Raw genomic sequence first — 19,619 nt, forward strand, 5'->3', positions numbered from 1 at the left:
TGATAGTGAATGGCAGTCTCAGCCTGGACCCCCGCCAGGCCATACCCAGAACACATTTCATTCCACCTACCAGAGCATCCCCATAAGTAAGCTCCAGTGGGCGGTGTGAAGTGCGGTGGACCTTGGCTTGGTGGGGGTCCAGGCTGAGACGGCCATTCACTATCATACAGCAGGCCTTGACTTGGCGTGCGGCTCCCGGGACATCTAGTCACTCTCTACCTATGCTCCAGCAGTACTTTAAACCTTTATTCTATAGCAGAAACATTTGGTTCCACCAATGGCAGATAGCAGGTTGCAACATTTCTCTGTGCAATAATGTGTATGTTGCCCCAACAAAGGCACTTTTTAGGTGCTCAGAAATAGCTTGACAATTGCAATCAATTCTCAAAATTGGAAACATTATCTTTAAAGCTGAATTCCAAATATGATACTTTGCATACTGTATGTACATTAGGCCAACTTGGCCCAATGTATGTATATATGATATTTAATCAACCTCTGTTCACTGTAAATCACTGTTCTAGCCTGATAGGCTCTGTGCCACTACAGTTATGGCTGCAATCTTCCAAGTCTTGTACTGAGCAGCTGCCATCCTGCATAGTAACCACAGGGGGTCACTCACTTGGCACGTCAGCCATTCAGGGAACACCTTGCATTTTTCTCTTGTTCTCTGGAGGAGGTGGAGAGGAGGAACAGTAATGCCACTATCTACACCTTGTCCAATAGAAAATGCTTTGCTTGCACTACTACAGTGATTTACAGCTTATATGGAGGCTGATCAGGTATCACATATGCATACCTACATTGGACCAAGCTGACCTAGATTTAGAGAATTCCTCTTTAGTAATATTTGGAAATGTCCCAAATGTAATTCTTTTATGTACTGATGATCATTTTGACATCTAAAAAGGTGACCAATTAGGTACTGCCTACCAGATATACTGCAGCAGAGTGCCCCCCACCCCACCCGCGCACTGTTTCTTAGTGTAACTCTGACAAGGAAACACTGAGAAGCAGACTCACCACACCAGTATGAACCTGCTTCCTTGCTTGGCGTACCCAGACTGGAAATCACAGGAGAGGAAGTGACAGGATCACCAGGGATTTGTGTGCAAAAGAAAAAATACAACTACCACGGGCTACATTTTTGTTCTGGCCAGTAACACACCTCCTGTATTAGAGCACATCCACTCTGGATGAAGGAGCACAGGGGGCATATTTGGATAGTGGCATTGTCATAGTCTGGGGGGGGGGTGATAGATATACTAGCAGATTTAAATAGAGTAACAAATTGAAGCCAAACTCCAGCTAAAGCCTTGTACATACTAATATATTTTTTCATTCAATCACTGCTTCCTCCCGGGATTTGTGCACGTGCATCACTGCCGGCACCTGCTGTGATTTTACACGGCACGAGCTTGTCAGAAGATCCTGGCCAATGATTCACGGCTTGGACCTGCTGATAGGCTGTGTGCACTCACAGCCCAGAGCTCGGGGCTGATTGGCTGCTGGTTTTCCAACATGCTCTTCCGACAAAAGCTGGCCAAATTCAGACCGGCTGACATACACATGGGCTGAATGTGGGCCGGTTTTTATTAAACCGGCTGATGTCTCCCGACATTTGGCCCGTGTGTAGGGGGCTTAACACTTTATAATCGGTTACAAAAAAAAACATTTTTTTTTCCTTTTGGGATAAAGGAATTACATAAATAAAAGCTGATCATTTCAATCACAACTGCCAATGGTAAATGGTTTGTCTCATCTCTGTAACCGATACATTCTGCTGGAGAATTTGTGCTTATGAAAAACAACAGACTTCCTGGCTGGATCAAAAGATGAAAAACTACAAGAAAGCCTTAAAAAAAGTTAACTAATCCAGCCTTTACATCTAATAATGGGTAAGCTGCAATATATTAAATGTTTGCTTTTGGGTTTAATACCGCTTTAAAGGCCCACCCGTTATGTACTGCAGACAGGTGGCCCACACAGGCAAAGCAATATAACCATACATTGCTGCCTCTTTCCAGGTTTTGTGCACGTGCATCCCTGCCGACACCCACACCAGCCTGTCAGCAGATCCTGGCCAATGATTCACGGCTGGGGCCTGCTGATTGGCTGTGTGTAATTACAGCCCAGAGCCCTGTGTTTCCAATCAGTGCAGAGCTCTGTACACAGGGAATGATCTCTCTGTTTCTCATCCCTGCAAAGTAGGGATACGAATCAAAGGGAAATGTTAGCAAAAGCAGCACACAATACACACAGTTAAGCCTAGTACACACGATAAGAAAATTGGCCGAAAATGCCGCGTTCAAAGTGATCGTGCGCTAATCTGGTCATTAGTGCACAGCTTTCGTGACACAATCACGACAGTTCATTTTTTTTCTCGTGCGATACCAAATAACATGGTTTTTGTTTAATTAGTACAGTTTTCTTCTGAAAAAAAAAAAAAAATCAGAAGTGCAAGACCACACAGGCTCGGAAACTATTCATTTTTGATATAAGACTAACATGCAAAAAAAAAAAATGGACGATCATTCATTCCGATATATTTTCATTGTGTGTACATGGCTTTAGGCACACATTTAACCCCTTAATCGCCCTAGATGTTAACCCCTTCCTAGCCAGTGTCATTAGTACAGTGACAGTGTACAATATTTTCACTGATCACTGTATTAGTGTCACTGGAGATGCTAGTGGCAGTTAGTTTCCCCCCAGCGTTAGTTAGTGTCAGATTGTTTGCCGCACTATCGCAGTCCCATAATAAGTCACTGATCAATGCCATTAGTAGTATAAAAAACAAAAAAGTTCCAGTATCTGTACCATAGTTTGCAGACGATATAACTTTCACCCTATCAATATACACTTATTGAGATTTTTTTTATCAGACATGTAGCAGAATACATTTTGGCATAAATTTACGAAGAAATTTGATTTTTTTACATTTTTTATTGGATATGTTTTATAGCGGAAAGTAAAAATGTTCGTTTTTTTTTTTTTTCATTTGTATCACAAAAAATTAAAAACCCAGTCAAATATCACCGAAAAAAATGACATAAGTTTTGTTTGGATGCAGTGCTGCAAGGCCACACAATTACCAGTTAAAGCAGTCCAGTGCTGAATAGCAAAAAATGCTCTGGTCATGAAGGGGGTAAAATCTTAGGCTCCATGCACACTGGGCTTAAAAAAAAAAAGACAGTTCCCCTGGAAAAAAAACTCCCAAAGCCTTTTTGTACATAGTTTAAGTGAGTTTTGGAGAGTTTAATGTTTTTTTTTTCTGCCAGAAAGCTATGATCAAAAACACAAACCCGAAGCCTTTTTTTTTTTTTTTTTACTGCCTCTAAAGCCCTATTCACACCTCATCGTTTTGTAGCTTGAAGCTCCAAAACGCTGCAAGAGAAAAAAAATCAATTATTCTCTATGAAGTTGGTTCACATCTTTGCTCCTAGTTGCCTGAAGCTCAAAAAAGTTCTGGAGCTTTTATTGTAGCTCAAATACATTTTTATTATTATTAATAATGCTCATTTATTTCATTTGCGGTAGGGTGTTTATTATTATTATTTTATTTTTTTAAGGGTTAGGGGTAATTATTTATTATTACATAGTATTCATTTATTGTATTTATGATTATATTTATTTCTGTATTAATTTTAAATGTATTTATTAATTTATTATTATTAATATTGGTAGTAATATTATTAACACCCTAATCATAACAAAATAAATAAAATCACAATAAATAAAATATTAACTTCTAACTCAAATCCTAACCTAACCTTAAGGGCTCTTTCACACGGAGCGGACCGTATTGCGATCTGCTCCGGCACTTTTTTTTTTTCACGGACACGGATGACACTTGTGTCATCCGCTCCGTATGTCCGCATATCATCTCATCTGTTTGCGGATGATATACGGACATAATGAATGTCTATGGGGATTGCGGATGTCAGCGGATGACACCGCTGACATCCGATTTTGCATCCGTTCCGTTTTTTATAAACGGAACAAAAATAGGGTTTTGTTCCGTTCCAAAAAACGGAACAGAATTGAAAGGACGAAAATCGGATGTCAGCGGATGTCATCCGCAATCCCATAGACATTCATTATGTCCGTATATCACCCGCAAACGGATGGGGTGATTTACGGACATACGGAACGTCCGTGTTAAAGAGCCCTAAGCCAGTTCACACTACCGCAACCTCTAAGTCGCCTCATAAGGGGCGACTTGTTAGCGCGACATCAGTGCGATTTCAGCGCGACTTGTGAATTATTTTAAGCGACTTATGATAGACGACTTTGTACGACTTTGTATTTGGCCAATTTACTCATTGCCCACCAAAAAAAAGTTCGTAAAAATTGTCGTTTTTGATAGAGAGCCAATTATTGAAAAAATTAGTAAAAAAAAAAAAGATTTCTTTGGATTTAGTGTCTGGGGGAAAAAAAAAGATAATTTTTCTTAGAATTATTATCAGAGCAGGGATGGGGCTCCGCTCCTTTTACACCTGGGCGTTTTTGTTTTAGGCGTTTATTGGGCATTTTTTGGGCGTCTTTGGAGGCAAGCATGACATCTGAACTTCTGTATAGGGGTATATATGCACACACACACACATATACACACAGTATATATATATATATATATATATATATATATATATATATATATATATATATATATATATATATATATATTATATACACACACACACACACACATATAGGTGTGAAAGGAGCGGAACCCTATCCCTGCGCTACTGAAATTATTTGCAGGGATGGTGTTACCCTCCTTTCACACCTATATGTGTGTATATATAGTGTGTGTGTGTGTGTGTGTGTGTTTGTGTATATATACACTCCTATACAAAAGTTCAGATGTCATGCCTGCCTCCAAAGATGTCCAAAAAATGCCCAATAAACGCCTGCAACAAAAACGCCCAGGTGTGACAGGAGCGGAGCCCCATCCCTGCTCTACTAATAATTCTAAGAAAAATTATCTTTTTCTTATGGCGGTCACCCTGACATGGATGAGTTCTGTCACCCTGGCATAAAAGGAGCGGAGCCCCATTGCTGCTCTAATAATAATTTTAAGAAAAATTATCTTTTTCTTATGGTGGTCACCCTGACATGGATGAGTTCTGTCACCCTGGCATAGCAGTCAGAGTCAGTTCACCCTAAACTACACTACGGTCACCCTGACACTTAACACTTTCCCTACAGAAACTAGATTATTGAATCTAACTATAGTGGTATATAGTACGCTAACTACACTGCATATCCCTTTCCTCACACTTAGTGTCCACCAGTGCCACGTATCAGTGCCACGAATCAGTGTCCACCAGTGCCACGTATCAGTGCCACGTATCAGTGTCCACCAGTGCCACGTATCAGTGCCACGTAGCAGTGTCCACCAGTGCCACGAATCAGTGTCCACCAGTGCCACGTATCAGTGCCACGTATCAGTGTCCACCAGTGCCACGTATCAGTGCCACGTAGCAGTGTCCACCAGTGCCACGAATCAGTGTCCACCAGTGCCACGTATCAGTGCCACGTATCAGTGTCCACCAGTGCCACGTATCAGTGCCACGTAGCAGTGTCCACCAGTGCCACGAATCAGTGTCCACCAGTGCCACGTATCAGTGCCACGTATCAGTGTCCACCAGTGCCACGTATCAGTGCCACGTAGCAGTGTCCACCAGTGCCACGAATCAGTGTCCACCAGTGCCACGTAGCAGTGTCCACCAGTGCCACGTAGCAGTGTCCACCAGTGCCACGTAGCAGTGTCCACCAGTGCCACGTAGCAGTGTCCACCAGTGCCACGTAGCAGTGTCCACCAGTGCCACGTAGCAGTGTCCACCAGTGCCACGTAGCAGTGTCCACCAGTGCCACGTAGCAGTGCCATGAATCAGTGTCCACCAGTGCCACTCACACAGACCAGGCAGAGATAATGGTATATAGAAACGGTAGGCATGGCTGCAATTTGGGGAATGCCTGGCTAATTTTCCTTCTTCTTCATGCAAAGTCGGATCACAAGTCGCTTCAAATAAGATAAAGGATCCGACTTGGAGGCAACTCCCATTGAAGTCTATTGGGACAAGTCGGATACAAGTCGCCTCAAAGTAGTACAGGACCCTTTTCTAAAGTCGGAGCGACTTCAGTAGTGCCATTTAAGACGGCTCTCATTGATTTACACTGCTTTTGTTATGTCAAGCGACTTGGGGCGACTTGAGGGCACACAAGTCGCCTCACAAGTCGCGGCAGTGTGAATGGACTCTAACTCTAACCCTATACCTCAAACAAATAAAGAGAAAACATAATAAAAAAACAAGCTGATGGAACTGCTAAAAAAACTAGCAACAAATGATACAACAGATGATAGTTTTCTCTATTGGCCAATAAAAAAATGCCAAAACTGAAAAACGTTGTATAAAAACACATGGAAAAAACGCTCAAAGATGCTACGTTCAGGTGTGAATGCAGAATAAATGCTGTGCTTAAAGTGGTTGTAATTCCCCAGTGTTATATTGTAGTGTGTGCCCTAGTGTATGTTATTTATAAAAAATATGCCACTTCATATCTAATTTCAAAGCGCCGCTCAGCGCTCGCGTGACTGCCCGCCACCGTCTTCCCTGATCTGACAGCTACAGCAGGCAAGGCTGAGAATACCCCACTGACGCCAGCTGGGAGGAGAGCAGCAGGTGGTCACGTGAGCGCCGAGCAGTGCTCTGAAATTAGGTATGAAGCAGCATTATCTTTATAAATAACATACACTGGGACACATACTGTAATATTACAATGGGGATTATAGGAAGAAAACAGTAACTTTAGCAGCAGGAGAGGAATAATCAACACTGACAGAGCTGTCAGGCAGGGAGGGAGGAGGGGGAAGAGAGGGAGCAAGGAGAGACAGCAAGATGACGGAAGCACGTAAACTGACTGCGGTGTCAGGGCTCAGCAGCCATGATAAACCGTGGTCAGTTTACAGAGGGGAGGGCAGAACCAGTGCGAGACCGTGCGAGTCCTGATGTGTTCTGGAAAAGATGTAGCAACAGGCCAAATCTGTAACGTTCACTCAGTCACCAAGGTGAACAAGATGCACTCAGGAATGCTCACAACTCTCTGCACACGGTTGCCATCTTGTCCCCGGGACAACAGGACTCGCACGGAGACAGGACATCACTTATATTGGGATCGTTGTATCAGCTGACAGCCTATATTCTGGAGTGAGGAGACTCTATTTCCTATGCTAAGCCCATTTGACATCTGGTAAGCGGCTTGCAGTGCATACACACGCCGGTTGAAGGTGCATGGGAATTGAGTTGGCATTTTATAAATGTATATAACTCACGCTTGATATAAGTTTATCTGGTAAGAAGAAGATTAACCTGTCGGTGGTGGGGATCATCTCACGTGGTTATCACAGTGATCGAATTGAGTTTACAGGATTCACATCATTATTCAAGTCACAAAAGTTTATTTATTTTTTTGCACGTTGTTACAAGAGAATGGACTTTTAAGTTTTGGACTTTTTCACATATGTTTTCAATTTATTGGCATTATTGTGAATATTATTATTTATTAGTTTAGTGCACCAATTATTTTCACTATCACTTTCAGCAACACACCTTGGTAGCAGCTTTACGCACGTTTATCAGCCCACAGGGATCCTGTGTTCCTCTTATTTAGGAATACAGGTCTGTGTATTCATTCAGCAAGCCCATCCCCCCCAGTTAGAAAGCACCCCCTAGGGACACATTTAACCCTTTGATCACCCCTAGTGTTAACCCCTTCCCTGCCAGTGTCATTAGTACAGTAACAGTGCATATTTTTAGCACTGATTACTGTAGTAATGTCACTGGTCCCCCCAAAAGTGTCAAAAATGTCAGGTGTCCGATCTGTGCGCCGCAATGTTGCAGTCCTGCTAAAAATTGCTGATTACTAGTAAAGAAAAAAAAAAAAAAAAAAAATCTTTCCACTAGTTTGTAGACGCGATAACATTTGCGCAAACCAATCAATATACACTCATTGGGATTTTTTTTCCAAAAAAATTTGTAGCAGAATACAAACTGGCCTGAAATGATGAAAAAATAAGATTTAATTTTTTTTTTTATTGGGAATTTTATATAGCAGAAAGTAAAAAACATTGTTTTTTTTTTTTCCAGAATTGTCGCTCATTTTTGTTTATAGCACAAAAAAAAACGCACAGGTGATCAAATATCACCAAAAGAAAGCTCTATTTGTGGGGAAAAAAAGGACATAAATTTTATTAGGGTACAGCTTTGCACGACCGTGCAATTGTCAGTTAAATAACGCAGTGCCATATGGCAAAAAATGGCCTGGTCATTAGGGGGTCTTCTGGTCCAGAAGTGGTTAAAATAGCAAATAAATAAATAAATAATAATATAGCGTATACAATTGCAACACAAGTCATATTGTAATTGAATGTTATCAAAATTACCTTTTCTTTCCAATCTGCAGCCGCTGTTATTTTCTGCTACCTGGGGGTGTTCTGTACACAGAATGTGTACTGACCACACCCCAGAAACATCATTTTCTGCTTGTGTGATTGGCTCACCAATTTTCTCAGAAGTCTGCCTAAGATACAAATCAGATTTCAGCCATCCCCTGCAACACAAATGTCATTTTTGGTGAGATACTCCCAATAGGAAATCACGTCTAAGGCCCCTTTCACACTTATGTGATCTAAAAGTCGCACGATTTTGCCACAATTTTGACTGGACTTGAAGCAAAACCTATGTCTATGGACCTCAAAACGCATCAACTTCGCACCAAAGTAGTGTAGGCACTACTTTGAAGTCATTGCGACTTGAAGTTGCACAGATATGCACGGTACTTATTGGAAAGCATAGAGTACAACTTGTTATGTGCCTTTGCAGTCCCAAGTCGCACAAGTGTGAAAGGGGCCTAAAGGGATGCAGACCCAGCAGATTTCCTCATTAGTGCTCTGCAGCTGCACAGCTGATTGATAATTATGAAACCACTCCTATTAGACCCCATTCGCGCTTGTGCAACTTGTCCTGCGACTTGGGACTGCAAAGTCACATGACAAGTCATACCCCATGATTTCCAATGAGTGCCGTTCAGATCTGTGAAACCTCAAAGTAGTCCCTGCGCTACTTTGGTCCTACTTGAGGCCCATAGACCTCAAGATTACACAGGCATTGCTTCAAGTCCAGTCAAAACTGTGACAAAAACGTGCGACTTTCAGGTCGCACAAGTGTGAAAGGGGCTAAGAGCTGGTTCACACTACCGCGACCAGAAAGTCGCCCCATGAAGGAGCGACTTTTTAGCGTGACTTTGAAGAGACTTGGGCACTACTTTGAAGAGACTTGAATGATAGGCGACTTTGTCTGTGGGGAATGCCTGGCTAATCTTTTTCTTCTTCCTGGAAAGTCTGATAACAAGTCGCTTGAAAATAGATAAGGATCCGACTTAGAGGCGACTTCCATTGAAGTCTATGTGCACAAGTCGGATCGAGGTCGCCTTAAAGTAGTACAGGAACCTTTTCTGAAGTCGGAGCGACTTCAGTAGTGCATATTAAGACGGTTCTCATTCATTTACATTGAATTTTCGATGACAAGAGACTTGGGGCGACTTCAGGGCACACAAGTCGTGTCCCAAGTCGGAGTAGTGTGAACCGGCTCTAGACTCACGGAGCACAGGGGAACAAACAGTGATTTCTTCACAATAAGAGTCCATTCAGACACAAGTCGCTGCGACTTAGAAAAAGGGTCCTGTACTACTTTGGGGCGACCTGGAGGCGACTTGCATTGACTTCAATTATATGAAGTCCGTGCAAGTCGCGGTGCACACTTCACAGGTCGCCCCACAAAGCCGTGTCGCGCCAGTCTGAATGGGCTGTTACAAAAGGTAGGAATCTGCAACAAAGTTTCTTTCTAATCCTTGTAATGTAATGAGATCACCCAGAGGGGAATGTTTCTCAACAAAAGTGGAGTTGAGCTTTAGGCCCCGTTCACATTGCCGCGATCTGACTTGGGGGGGCGACCTCCGAGGTCGCGGTGCGAGCAGCGTGCCGCGACCTCGGAGCGGCCGCCACGGACTTCATAACATTGAAGTCTATGGCGGTAGCCTCCGGGTCGCCCCAAAGAAGCTCCGGACCCTTTTTCTAAGTCGGAGCGACTTGTGTCGCTCCTATTAGAACGGGTCCACAGCTTCCCTATGGAAGGCGACCTACGGTGACCTGTGAGGCGACCAGGTCGCCTCACAGGTCGCCTTAGTGTGAACGGGGACGAACGCTCTGTTCACATTTAGGTGTTTAAAAATAAGTTCTTCTTTTGGGCGACAGGTGTCCTGCGATTCTGTTTGTGAGATTTTACATGAAAATCGCCCTGCGGTCAGGGTCACTGGGAGATGATGTCAGCAAGAGATTTTTGGCCACACCCACTGTTCACCACTGTGCGCTATACGCACCGCATTACTACTTTCCTTGGGGCACCCAAAGGTGTCCTGGGTATTTTATAATCCTATAATATGCTATGAAAAAAAAGGTGCCCTGCACCGCTAAAGTGTTTGGGTTTGGCTTGAAGAAAAGGTGGCAACCCTAACGGAGCCTAATAGAGTTTTAAAAACACAAATGCTTTCCATTTAAAAAGAGCTCTCCCCGTCCGACTATAGTGTCATTATTCTGTTTTAGGCTCCATTCACATATAGGCGTCTTGGATCGTGGGCAGAATCGCCGAGATCCCGAATCATTGCAAATCGCGGGACACCCATGCGATTCCCGTGACTTGCAATGGCACTTCAAACGTGGTGCAATTTTCAGCCAACGAATCGCACAAACAGAATTGTGGGATGCCTGTTGCCCAAAATAAGTTCTTGTAGTTTTTTTGGGTGACAGGCTTCCCGCGATTCTGGTTGCACAGTTTTACTGCGATACGTCAGGCAACAATCGCGTCACGTTTGGGGTGCCATTACAAATCACAGGAATCGCACGGGCATCCAGTGATTTGCAATGATTCGGGATCGTGGGCAGAATCGCAGCGATTCTGCCCGTGATCCGAAGCGCCTATATGTGAATGGAGCCTTAGGCTTCATTCAAACCTGAGCCTATTGTTTTCAGGCATTTTTTTGCAGGTGTTTGGAGGCAAGCATTGACATTTAACCGGTTGCCGACCGCCGCAAGTACATATACTGCGGCGGTCAGCCCCGGCCAGGCAAAGTGACGTACCGTTACGTCACTAGCCTGTCACTGTCGCGCCCGCCCAGGCTAATTCCCTGGGAAGTGCGTGCGTGTGACCGGCAGACCCGATGTCTGCCGGTCACTCGCGATCGTCCGCCGTGAAGGGAGAAAGGCAGGCGGCTGATGTAAACAAGCCGCCTGTCATTGTCCCCTGTGTAGGAATGGTGATCATACGGTTCTACTATGTAGGACCGTTGATCACTGTTCCTACACCAGTAGCTATGTCCAATCACAGTAAGAAGCACGCTCCTAGGGACACACTTATCCCTCCTTCCCCAATAAAGTTAACCCCTTCCCTGCCAGTGTCATTTTGCAGTAACAGTGCATATGTATAGCACTGATTACTGCAGTAATGTCACTGGTAACCCCAAAAGTGTCAAAAATGTCAGTCAAGGGTCCGATCTATCCGCCACAATGTCGCAGTACCGCAAAAAAAAAAAAAACCGCAGATCGCCGCCATTACGCGTTAAAAAAACACCAAAAATGACATAAATCTTTCCCTTAGTTAGTAAACGCAATAACTTTTGCGCAAACCAATCAAAATACGCTTTTTGCGATTTTTTTTTTTACCAGACATATGTAGCAGAAAACAAATTGGCCAAAAATGTTAAAAAATTTTGATTTTTACATTTTTTTTTGGGAATTTCATATAAAAAAAATGTGAAAAATATTGTTATTTTTGCAAAATTGACGCTCTTTTTTTGTTTATAGCGCAAAAAGTATAAATCGCACAGGTGATCAAATACCACTAAAGGAAAGCTCTGTTTGTGGAAAAAAAAGGACGTAAAATTTGTTTAGGTACAGCATCACACGACCGCGCAATTGTCCATTAAAGTCATGCAGTGCCGAATCGCAAAAAAACCCCTGGTCGGAATGGGGGTAAAATTTTCCGGGGCTTAAGTGGTTAACAAAAATTCTTGTAATCTTCCAAAAAAAAAAAAGCTTATGTACTTTTTTGAGCTTCAGGCGACAAATCGTTCATATGTGAACAGTGCCCATTGAAATGAATTGGATTTTTCTAGTTTGGCGTTTTGAGACTTCAGAGAGGAGTGTTTTACGAGCTGAAAAATGCTCAGGTGTGAACAGGGCCTAAAGCTGGATACACATTATACAACTTTTGTGGTTAGATTTCCTTCAGATTTACCTTTTCTATGTAATGCAAGGGCCTGCCAGATTGCATACAAATGGAATGTGTTTAGGTTTGACCTCATATTATATGGTTTTGGTAAGTCTAAAGGAAAAAGTCTTCAGAAAATCTTATAGTGTGTATGGCCCATTAGGCTCTGTTCACATCTAGGTGTTTTTGGGCGATTTTCTGCTCTAAAGGCCCGTACACACGTACCAATTGTCGGCCGTAAAGATTCGGCCGACGACCGATTTTCGGCTTGTTAGTATGATGCTTCCGACAGCGCACTTTCGGACGAAAATAATCTGTCGTGCAGGCATCAAAATTTTTGTTGGCCGACACCAGAACGGTCGATTGTTCGCCAGTCAGTACAGAATTCAGCTGACAGACAGCAGATTTGCAAGACTGAGCATGCTCAGAAAAGAAAAAAGACCAGGAAAGTTAACCATCACATGACATCACTTCTGCAGTCGGCTGTTGTTGGCCAACAAAATTCGTGTGCAGTCTTTTGCAGTTTTCAACAGACACGACAGCCCTGGACAAAAGACGGCCGATCGGTACGTGTGTACGGGGCTTCAGGCTACGTTCACATGTTAGCGTAGCGGACCGCGGGCAGAATCACCGTGATTCTGCCCACGATCCGGAAGTCATTGCAAATTGAGGGACGCCTGTGCGTTGCCGTTGATTTGCAATGGCACCCCTAGCGCTGTTGCCACAATTTCCACATGACGAATCGCGGTAACATCGCGCAAACAAAATCACGGAACAGATGACGCCCCAAAGTAGCTCTTGTACCTTTTTGGGCGTCATGTGTCCCATGATTTGCAATGATTTCCGGATCGCGGGCAGAATCGCAGTTATTCTGCCCGCGGTCAGCTACGCTAACATGTGAACGTAGCCTAAGCCTTAGCTCTAAAAACGCCCATCAAGACAAATCCCATTCATTTCCATGGCCCTTGTTTGCATCTGAACATTCTGTCGCCTAAAGCAAAACGCCCGTCGCTCAAAAAAGTACATGAGCTTTTTTTTTTTTTGGCAGATTACAGGCGTTTTTATTTTTTTCATTGGTCACTTGTCAACCTAAAAACGCCTGAACAAAAACGCCTTTAAAGAGGTTGTAAACTCTTTTTTTTTTTTCTTTCACACCCTGCGAGACAAACCCATAATGAGCTAGTATGCATCGCATACTAGCTCATTATGAAATACTTACCTTAGAACGAGCCCCCGCCGTGCCGCTCACTCACCTGTATGACGGGTGACATGTTCAGTCTTCCGGGATCGCGGCATCCGGCCATCTGATTGGCCGGAGCCGCGGTGACGTCACTCCCGCGCGCGGGAGCTGACAGTCACGGCACGGGGCTCTGAAGGAACGGCACGATCGGCCGTTCCTTCAGAGCGCATGCGCCAGTGACGTCACTGGATGCATGGAAGGTAAATATCTCCTAAACGGTACATGTTTAGGAGATATTTACAGTACCTATAGGTAAGCCTTATCATAGGCTTACCTATAGGGAAAAGTGTCAGAGGAGGGTTTACTTCCAATTTAAAATTAGCAACAGCTAGATGTGAAGGTAGCTAACTCCAATTGCTCTGTCTCCTATTGTATTATAAATCTCTAGAAAACGCTGTGTAGCAAAGCAGAGCTCCTACAATGGAATCAGCATGTGAATACTAACGCCTCTCTTCCTCACAGCTAGGTCGGCATCACGTGACCACGTTCTAGGCACGACAGGATCCTGTAACTTCCTGCTCTCTCTACAAACTTTATTGACAACACACACGTTGTTTACCAGTGGCGTCTTCTCCCAGCACGCATTGCGGCGCTGCAGTCTGACGTACTTCCTGCTCCATCATGGCCTCCCTGGCTGGCTTAGTTTCTTACAGCAGTGGCTCTGACTCTGAAAACGAAGCGGAGGATAAAGGGGTTGGCTCGCACCTGAAACCATTACCTGCAGGGGCAGGGACGCTGATGGTGGTGAACTCGGCGCCTGAGGTGGCAGTGAAGGTGAGTGTGGTATGAGGTGTACGAAGAGCTCCCTTCCATTCTCCACATATACAGTGGTTTCCCTGAACTGAATTGTACACAGGGCTTGGCTCACAGCATCTGTAGACAGCATGGTTGGTGTATGTTATCACTTCTTATATAGAGGTAATATCTACAGCCCAGCAATGAAGCCCCTGAGCACTGCAGGGCACCATAGTCCCAAATGGTAGACTATTTTATTCAGAGCTATGTGTCCTGGGGGAGATATAACCTCCTCCCCCATATAAACCTGACCACTAGGAACATTGCAATCAAAGTCCAGCTCCGGGGGGTTGGGTTTAGAACTGGGTATGATATAAATGCTGTAAGTGTCCCCACTGAAGAGGTTTCTCCTCACTTCCTGCTGTGTCTAACACTCATCTCTATGTCAGGAACTGAGAAGCTATCTTCCCAGTAGGTATACAGACAGTAATGAACTAGACAAGAGTGCGATTGAGGCTATGCACCAAAAGCCCACTTAAATAAAACGTAACCTTTACTGTAAATCATAAAAGGTATGTAAGTGACCATAACACGTATACCTATAGGGTGCTTATATATTAGTGATCGACCAATATAGTTTTTTTTATTGCCGATACCGATATTTTGGTCATTGCATATCAGTATCAGCTGATCTCTGCTGATATTTTCGGACATTTAAAAAAAAAAATTTTTTTTCACAGGTACTGTTGTGGAGGCATCTGGGGGTCTAAAAGACCCCACACCCCTCCTCTGCACTTAAAATCATTCAAAACGCCAAGTTTGGCTGTTTTGAATGCTGTAATTTTTTAGAATTTGTCACAGAGTACCCAGAAGTGATGTAGACCCGATCAGAGCCGAATGCGGCTTTGATCGGGTCCTCTCTTCGGTGGCCGTGCAGGTAGGATGCCCGGGTCTCTCCGGCGGGATGGGAGACCCGGGCGAGCCACGGGAGGGGGGTTGTATCCCCTCCCGCTACTTGTAATGACAGCCGAGCGGTTTCTCAGCCACATCGGTTGTCATTACAAGACAGCCGACCGTCGGCTATGGACGCCGGTACCGGGGTGATGCCTCTAGCTGCAGGCATCACTCCTGTATAAGCACTTTCCCGAAATATCGGCAATATCGGTAACCTCAGGGGCCAAATCCGATATATCAGGGAAAGTGCAGATCAGCCCTCGATGTATTGGTTTTGCCGATAATAGGTCGATCCCTAATAAATAAATAAATAAATAAATAAATATATCAGCTTTGCCGATAATAGGTCGGTCCCTAATAAATAAATATATCAGCTTTGCTGATAATAGGTAGATCCCAAATAAATAAATAAATAAATAAATAAAAAAAAAAAAAAAAAATATATATATATATATATATATATTCTCAACGTTCTATGTGGTAATATTAAGATCGACCACTTTTAAATGGTGAAACTTTTTTATAAATACATATAGAAAATATGAGGGTTATAATCTCCTCCTACATTCAATATAAAGGGTCCAGGCAATTTAGGGGATATGTAAACTCATGGTCTACTCACCAACACCAACCTGTATAAAGAGATGGGGATAGATCTGTCTCTCCTCCCATCTATTGGCCACATATAAAAATGAGATGAACAGAAAAAGAGAAAGTATACTAGTAAATACTGTCTTACGGAAGATGTGGACTGTCTTCCACCCTATGAAATTGTCTGTCTCCCAGATATGTAATACAGGTACACTTATCCATGTGGACACAGATAACCACTGATGGATGAGCCCCATATACCTCCGTAGCCACAAAAAAACCTTCTCTCTTAATCAAGGCTGTGTTGACACAAGGCATATCCCACCCCACAAAAAAGGAAAACAATGGTGGGGAGGGGGAAAAGAACATGTCAGGACAAAAATGAAATCGTGTAAACCTAAATAAAAATAAAGTCAGAAGGTAAAAAAAAAAAAAAAAATCAAAGAAAAGTGAAGAAAATGAGCAACCAAGAGTAGCTGACTTGTCACATGGTGACATTAATAAACCTGACCGAAATACTAACTCTTCACCCGCGCCACAATAAGTGTTTTACTGCTGAATGTGGCTCTGTTGGGGATGTTGCATATGTAAGAGGGGGTGTTTAATTCATTTTGGGACAGGGGGCATTTCTTCCTAAGGCCTCCCTATGGCATGTGGCTCGAAATAAAGTACTTTCATGTGTGGGAATGTCTTGCCCAACATTAATCGGGCTTTCATGCTTATCACAGGGATAGGAAACCTTGGCATGTCAGGTGTGATGAAACTACAAAACCCATCATGCCTCTGGGAGACATGCCGGTGTAACGTTAGAAAACCATACCTCGTGAAAATTCCATACCTCATCACTTCCGGTGCACATACGTCATGGCACAGCTGAGCAGGTTACCATTGCGCATGCTCAGAGGTCTGGAGAGTAGGGAATTCTCACGGGGTAGTGTGTTGTAACGTTACACCGCATCAGCTGTTGCCACGGTAACATTAAAACATGTCGGCTGCAAGATGAAATCATCTCCGCTCCTACCCCTGTCACTTCCCTGATCTCGGCTACTAAATGTAAAAGCGGTGGGTGTATGGAAATATAAATCACGGAGATCTCGGCTCTGTGATTTATATTTTCATAGACCCGCCTCCGCTTTTGCTGTGTGTGGTTTTTTTTTTTTTGGTAAAGAAATTTAGCAGTACAATACAGATCAGGACATGTTCACTTCAGCATTTTCCGGAGTGGCAGTTAAAGTGGAACTTTAGTAAGAAAAGGAAGTCCCGCTAGATCACTTCAGGCTGGCCCCTTTTGCAGGTATAGCTATGTAAAACATTAAAAATAAGTGCTCTTTACTGTTTAAATCCAGTAATACACTGTCTCACCCTGCTCCAGACATGCTTAGTTGCTCTACATTTTTAGGCACTACCAAATTCATAGAAGCCGTTCTGCTGACAGCCTTTATCCTTTACAGCTAAGGAAGCTGCTTCTGTTTGATCTGCAACTGCTATGGTGCTGCATGTGATCAGTTATGACATCAGCCATTTGATGGTTTGACAGTTGGGTTGAGAAAACAAGCAAATGTGACAGCAATCCCGGCATTCCAGGAATGTAACTGTTTTATGAAACCGTTAAATTAAAGGATTTAGTTCCGCTTTATGATTTACTTCTGTTCAGGGGCTCTGTGCTTCAGCAAAATGGCAGCCTTCAGCAAGAAGAAACAGGAGCAACGCTAATGGCAATTTAAAGCACACGCTAATTTTGTTAGCATAATTATTAATGTAGGATATATAGCGCGTATATTTGTGGAGTCCCAGTGCCATTGGGAAATTCGTTTTTAAAATGTAATTTCCGTCATTGGTAAATAGTAGTCCTTCTCACATTTCGTCTATGTAAGATGGTTATTTGGAGAGCCGATATATGTTTATCTTGAGTAGAGAAAAGTCCTTTGTAGGCCCGTTGACATTAGGTGATTTAGAATCTCAGCAATTCTAAATTGCAATGCACATTTGGATGCTATTATTCTTAAAGCGTTTGTTACCCCAACGCTTCATATTCCTGATATGTGCCTGCTGTACAATGTACAGGTATGAAGAAATCTCCTGTTTCCTTTATCTGAAATCCCTGGTGTTCCTGCCAGTCCCCCTTCTTTACTATTAAAAACTTAGCACATTAAGCATGAAAACTGTGGTCCATTCTCTAGCTGTGCTGTGAACCCAGAATGATCTCCAATAATCAGACTTGTCATGATATGCCCCTGCTGTATAGCCATTCTCTGTGAAGCGCAGCATGGTGCTGCTCCCCCCCCCCCCACCCCCCCAACTCTTATGCAGCTGAGAACAGAGGAAATGTGATCACGTATAAAAAAGGAAAAATAGGATCTTTGGCCTACTAGTGAAATCTGTTTCCTAGAGTATAGTACAGGACAGAAATCCAATCACCTGAAGATAGCTGGATATAAACTAATAGTAATGATCAAAGAACTTGTCTGGTAATGTACTTTAGAAAACCGGTAAGAATTCCCCTCCCCCCCCCCCCCCCCCAATACTAGGAGAAATTATTGCCATGGGAGGATTGAAAGCTATTTTAAAGCGTTTCTAAAGGTAAACTTTTTTTTTACAAAAATAAAGGTATCATACTTGCCAATGGTTTTGCACAGAGCAGCCCTGATCCTCTTCTTCTCGGATCCCCACCAATGCTTCTGGCTCCTCCTGTTCATCCAGTGTCCCCATAGGAAGCTGCTTCCTATGGGGCACTCATGCGGGCTTGCTCCCGAGCCCTGCTGCCTGCATCCATTCACAGTGGGGCATGACCCTGTACCTCATCAGAGTTGAATTGACAGCAGCTGGAGCGCTGTGGATCTGTCCTGTGGGGAGAAAGAGTAGAGGGAGCCTGGATCGATGGGTTTAGGTAAATATAGGGGGGGGGGGGAGCTGGATACAGATTTTTTTTTTTTTTTTTTTTTACTTTCATGCACAAAGGTAAAAAAAAATGTCAGCCTTTTAGTACCACTTAATTTTCCCAGAAACGTTGTTGGTATTTTCATTTGTTTCACAATGTGAAGGTTAACCACTTAAAGCGGAGTTCCACCCTGGATTTTTTTTTTTTTTTATACCCCCGGGACAGTCAGGGCTAGTACATTCCACAATGGCTAGCCTCTGATCTGTCCCGGGTTGCACTTACCTGTTAGGACAAATACTTACCTTGCAAACGTCTTGTCCAGCGCTGCCATCTCAGATGTGGGCAGCTTGAAGCCAGCGAGATCCCCTTCGGCGTCTTCTTCCGCCTTCTTTGGTCCCACGATGCTCTGCGCCGGCCCCAACGTCACTTCCGGGTCGCGCGCGTCATCCCTCTACAGCTACTGGGCATGCCCAGAAGCTGTTTAGAAGGGGATGACGCGCGCGACCCGGAACTGACGTCGGGCCGGTGCAGGCGCAATGATTCCTGGGAGCTATGACGTTCAGCTCCCAGGAATCATTGCAGAGCCAGGAAGTGACGACGGGCCGCGGCCGAGGAAGGAGGAAGAAGGAAGTAAGGTAAGTATTTTTTCTTCGCTACGAGGTAAGTAAAAAAAAAAAAAAATATGCGATTATCCATTTCTTTTTCAGGTGACCCGGAGCGAGAAGATGGAGGTAAGTATAAAAATAGGGTGGAACTCCACTTTAAGCCCTGTAAGATTCTACCCCCTTCCTGACCAGGGCCTATTTTGCGATTCGGCACTGCGTGACTTTAACGGACAATTGCGCGGTTGTGCGACGCTGTACCTAAATGAATTTGATGTCCTTTTTTTCCC

General features: G+C 43.7%; 1 protein-coding gene across 1 annotated transcript in view; it reads left to right on the plus strand.

Moving 5' to 3' along the window:
• The first annotated feature begins 14,153 nt into the window (after nucleotides 1-14,153).
• CDC40 (cell division cycle 40) overlaps nucleotides 14,154-19,619 on the plus strand; it is a 102,843-nt gene continuing 97,377 nt past the window's right edge. Inside the window, exon 1 of the mRNA XM_082248833.1 lies at nucleotides 14,154-14,343. Coding sequence (XP_082104959.1) covers nucleotides 14,191-14,343 — 153 coding nt within the window. The 5' untranslated portion in view covers nucleotides 14,154-14,190. The remainder of the gene's footprint in view (nucleotides 14,344-19,619) is intronic.

This window comes from Pelophylax lessonae, assembly GCF_965119305.1.
Source record: "Pelophylax lessonae genome assembly, chromosome: 3".
NCBI lineage: Eukaryota > Metazoa > Chordata > Amphibia > Anura > Ranidae > Pelophylax > Pelophylax lessonae.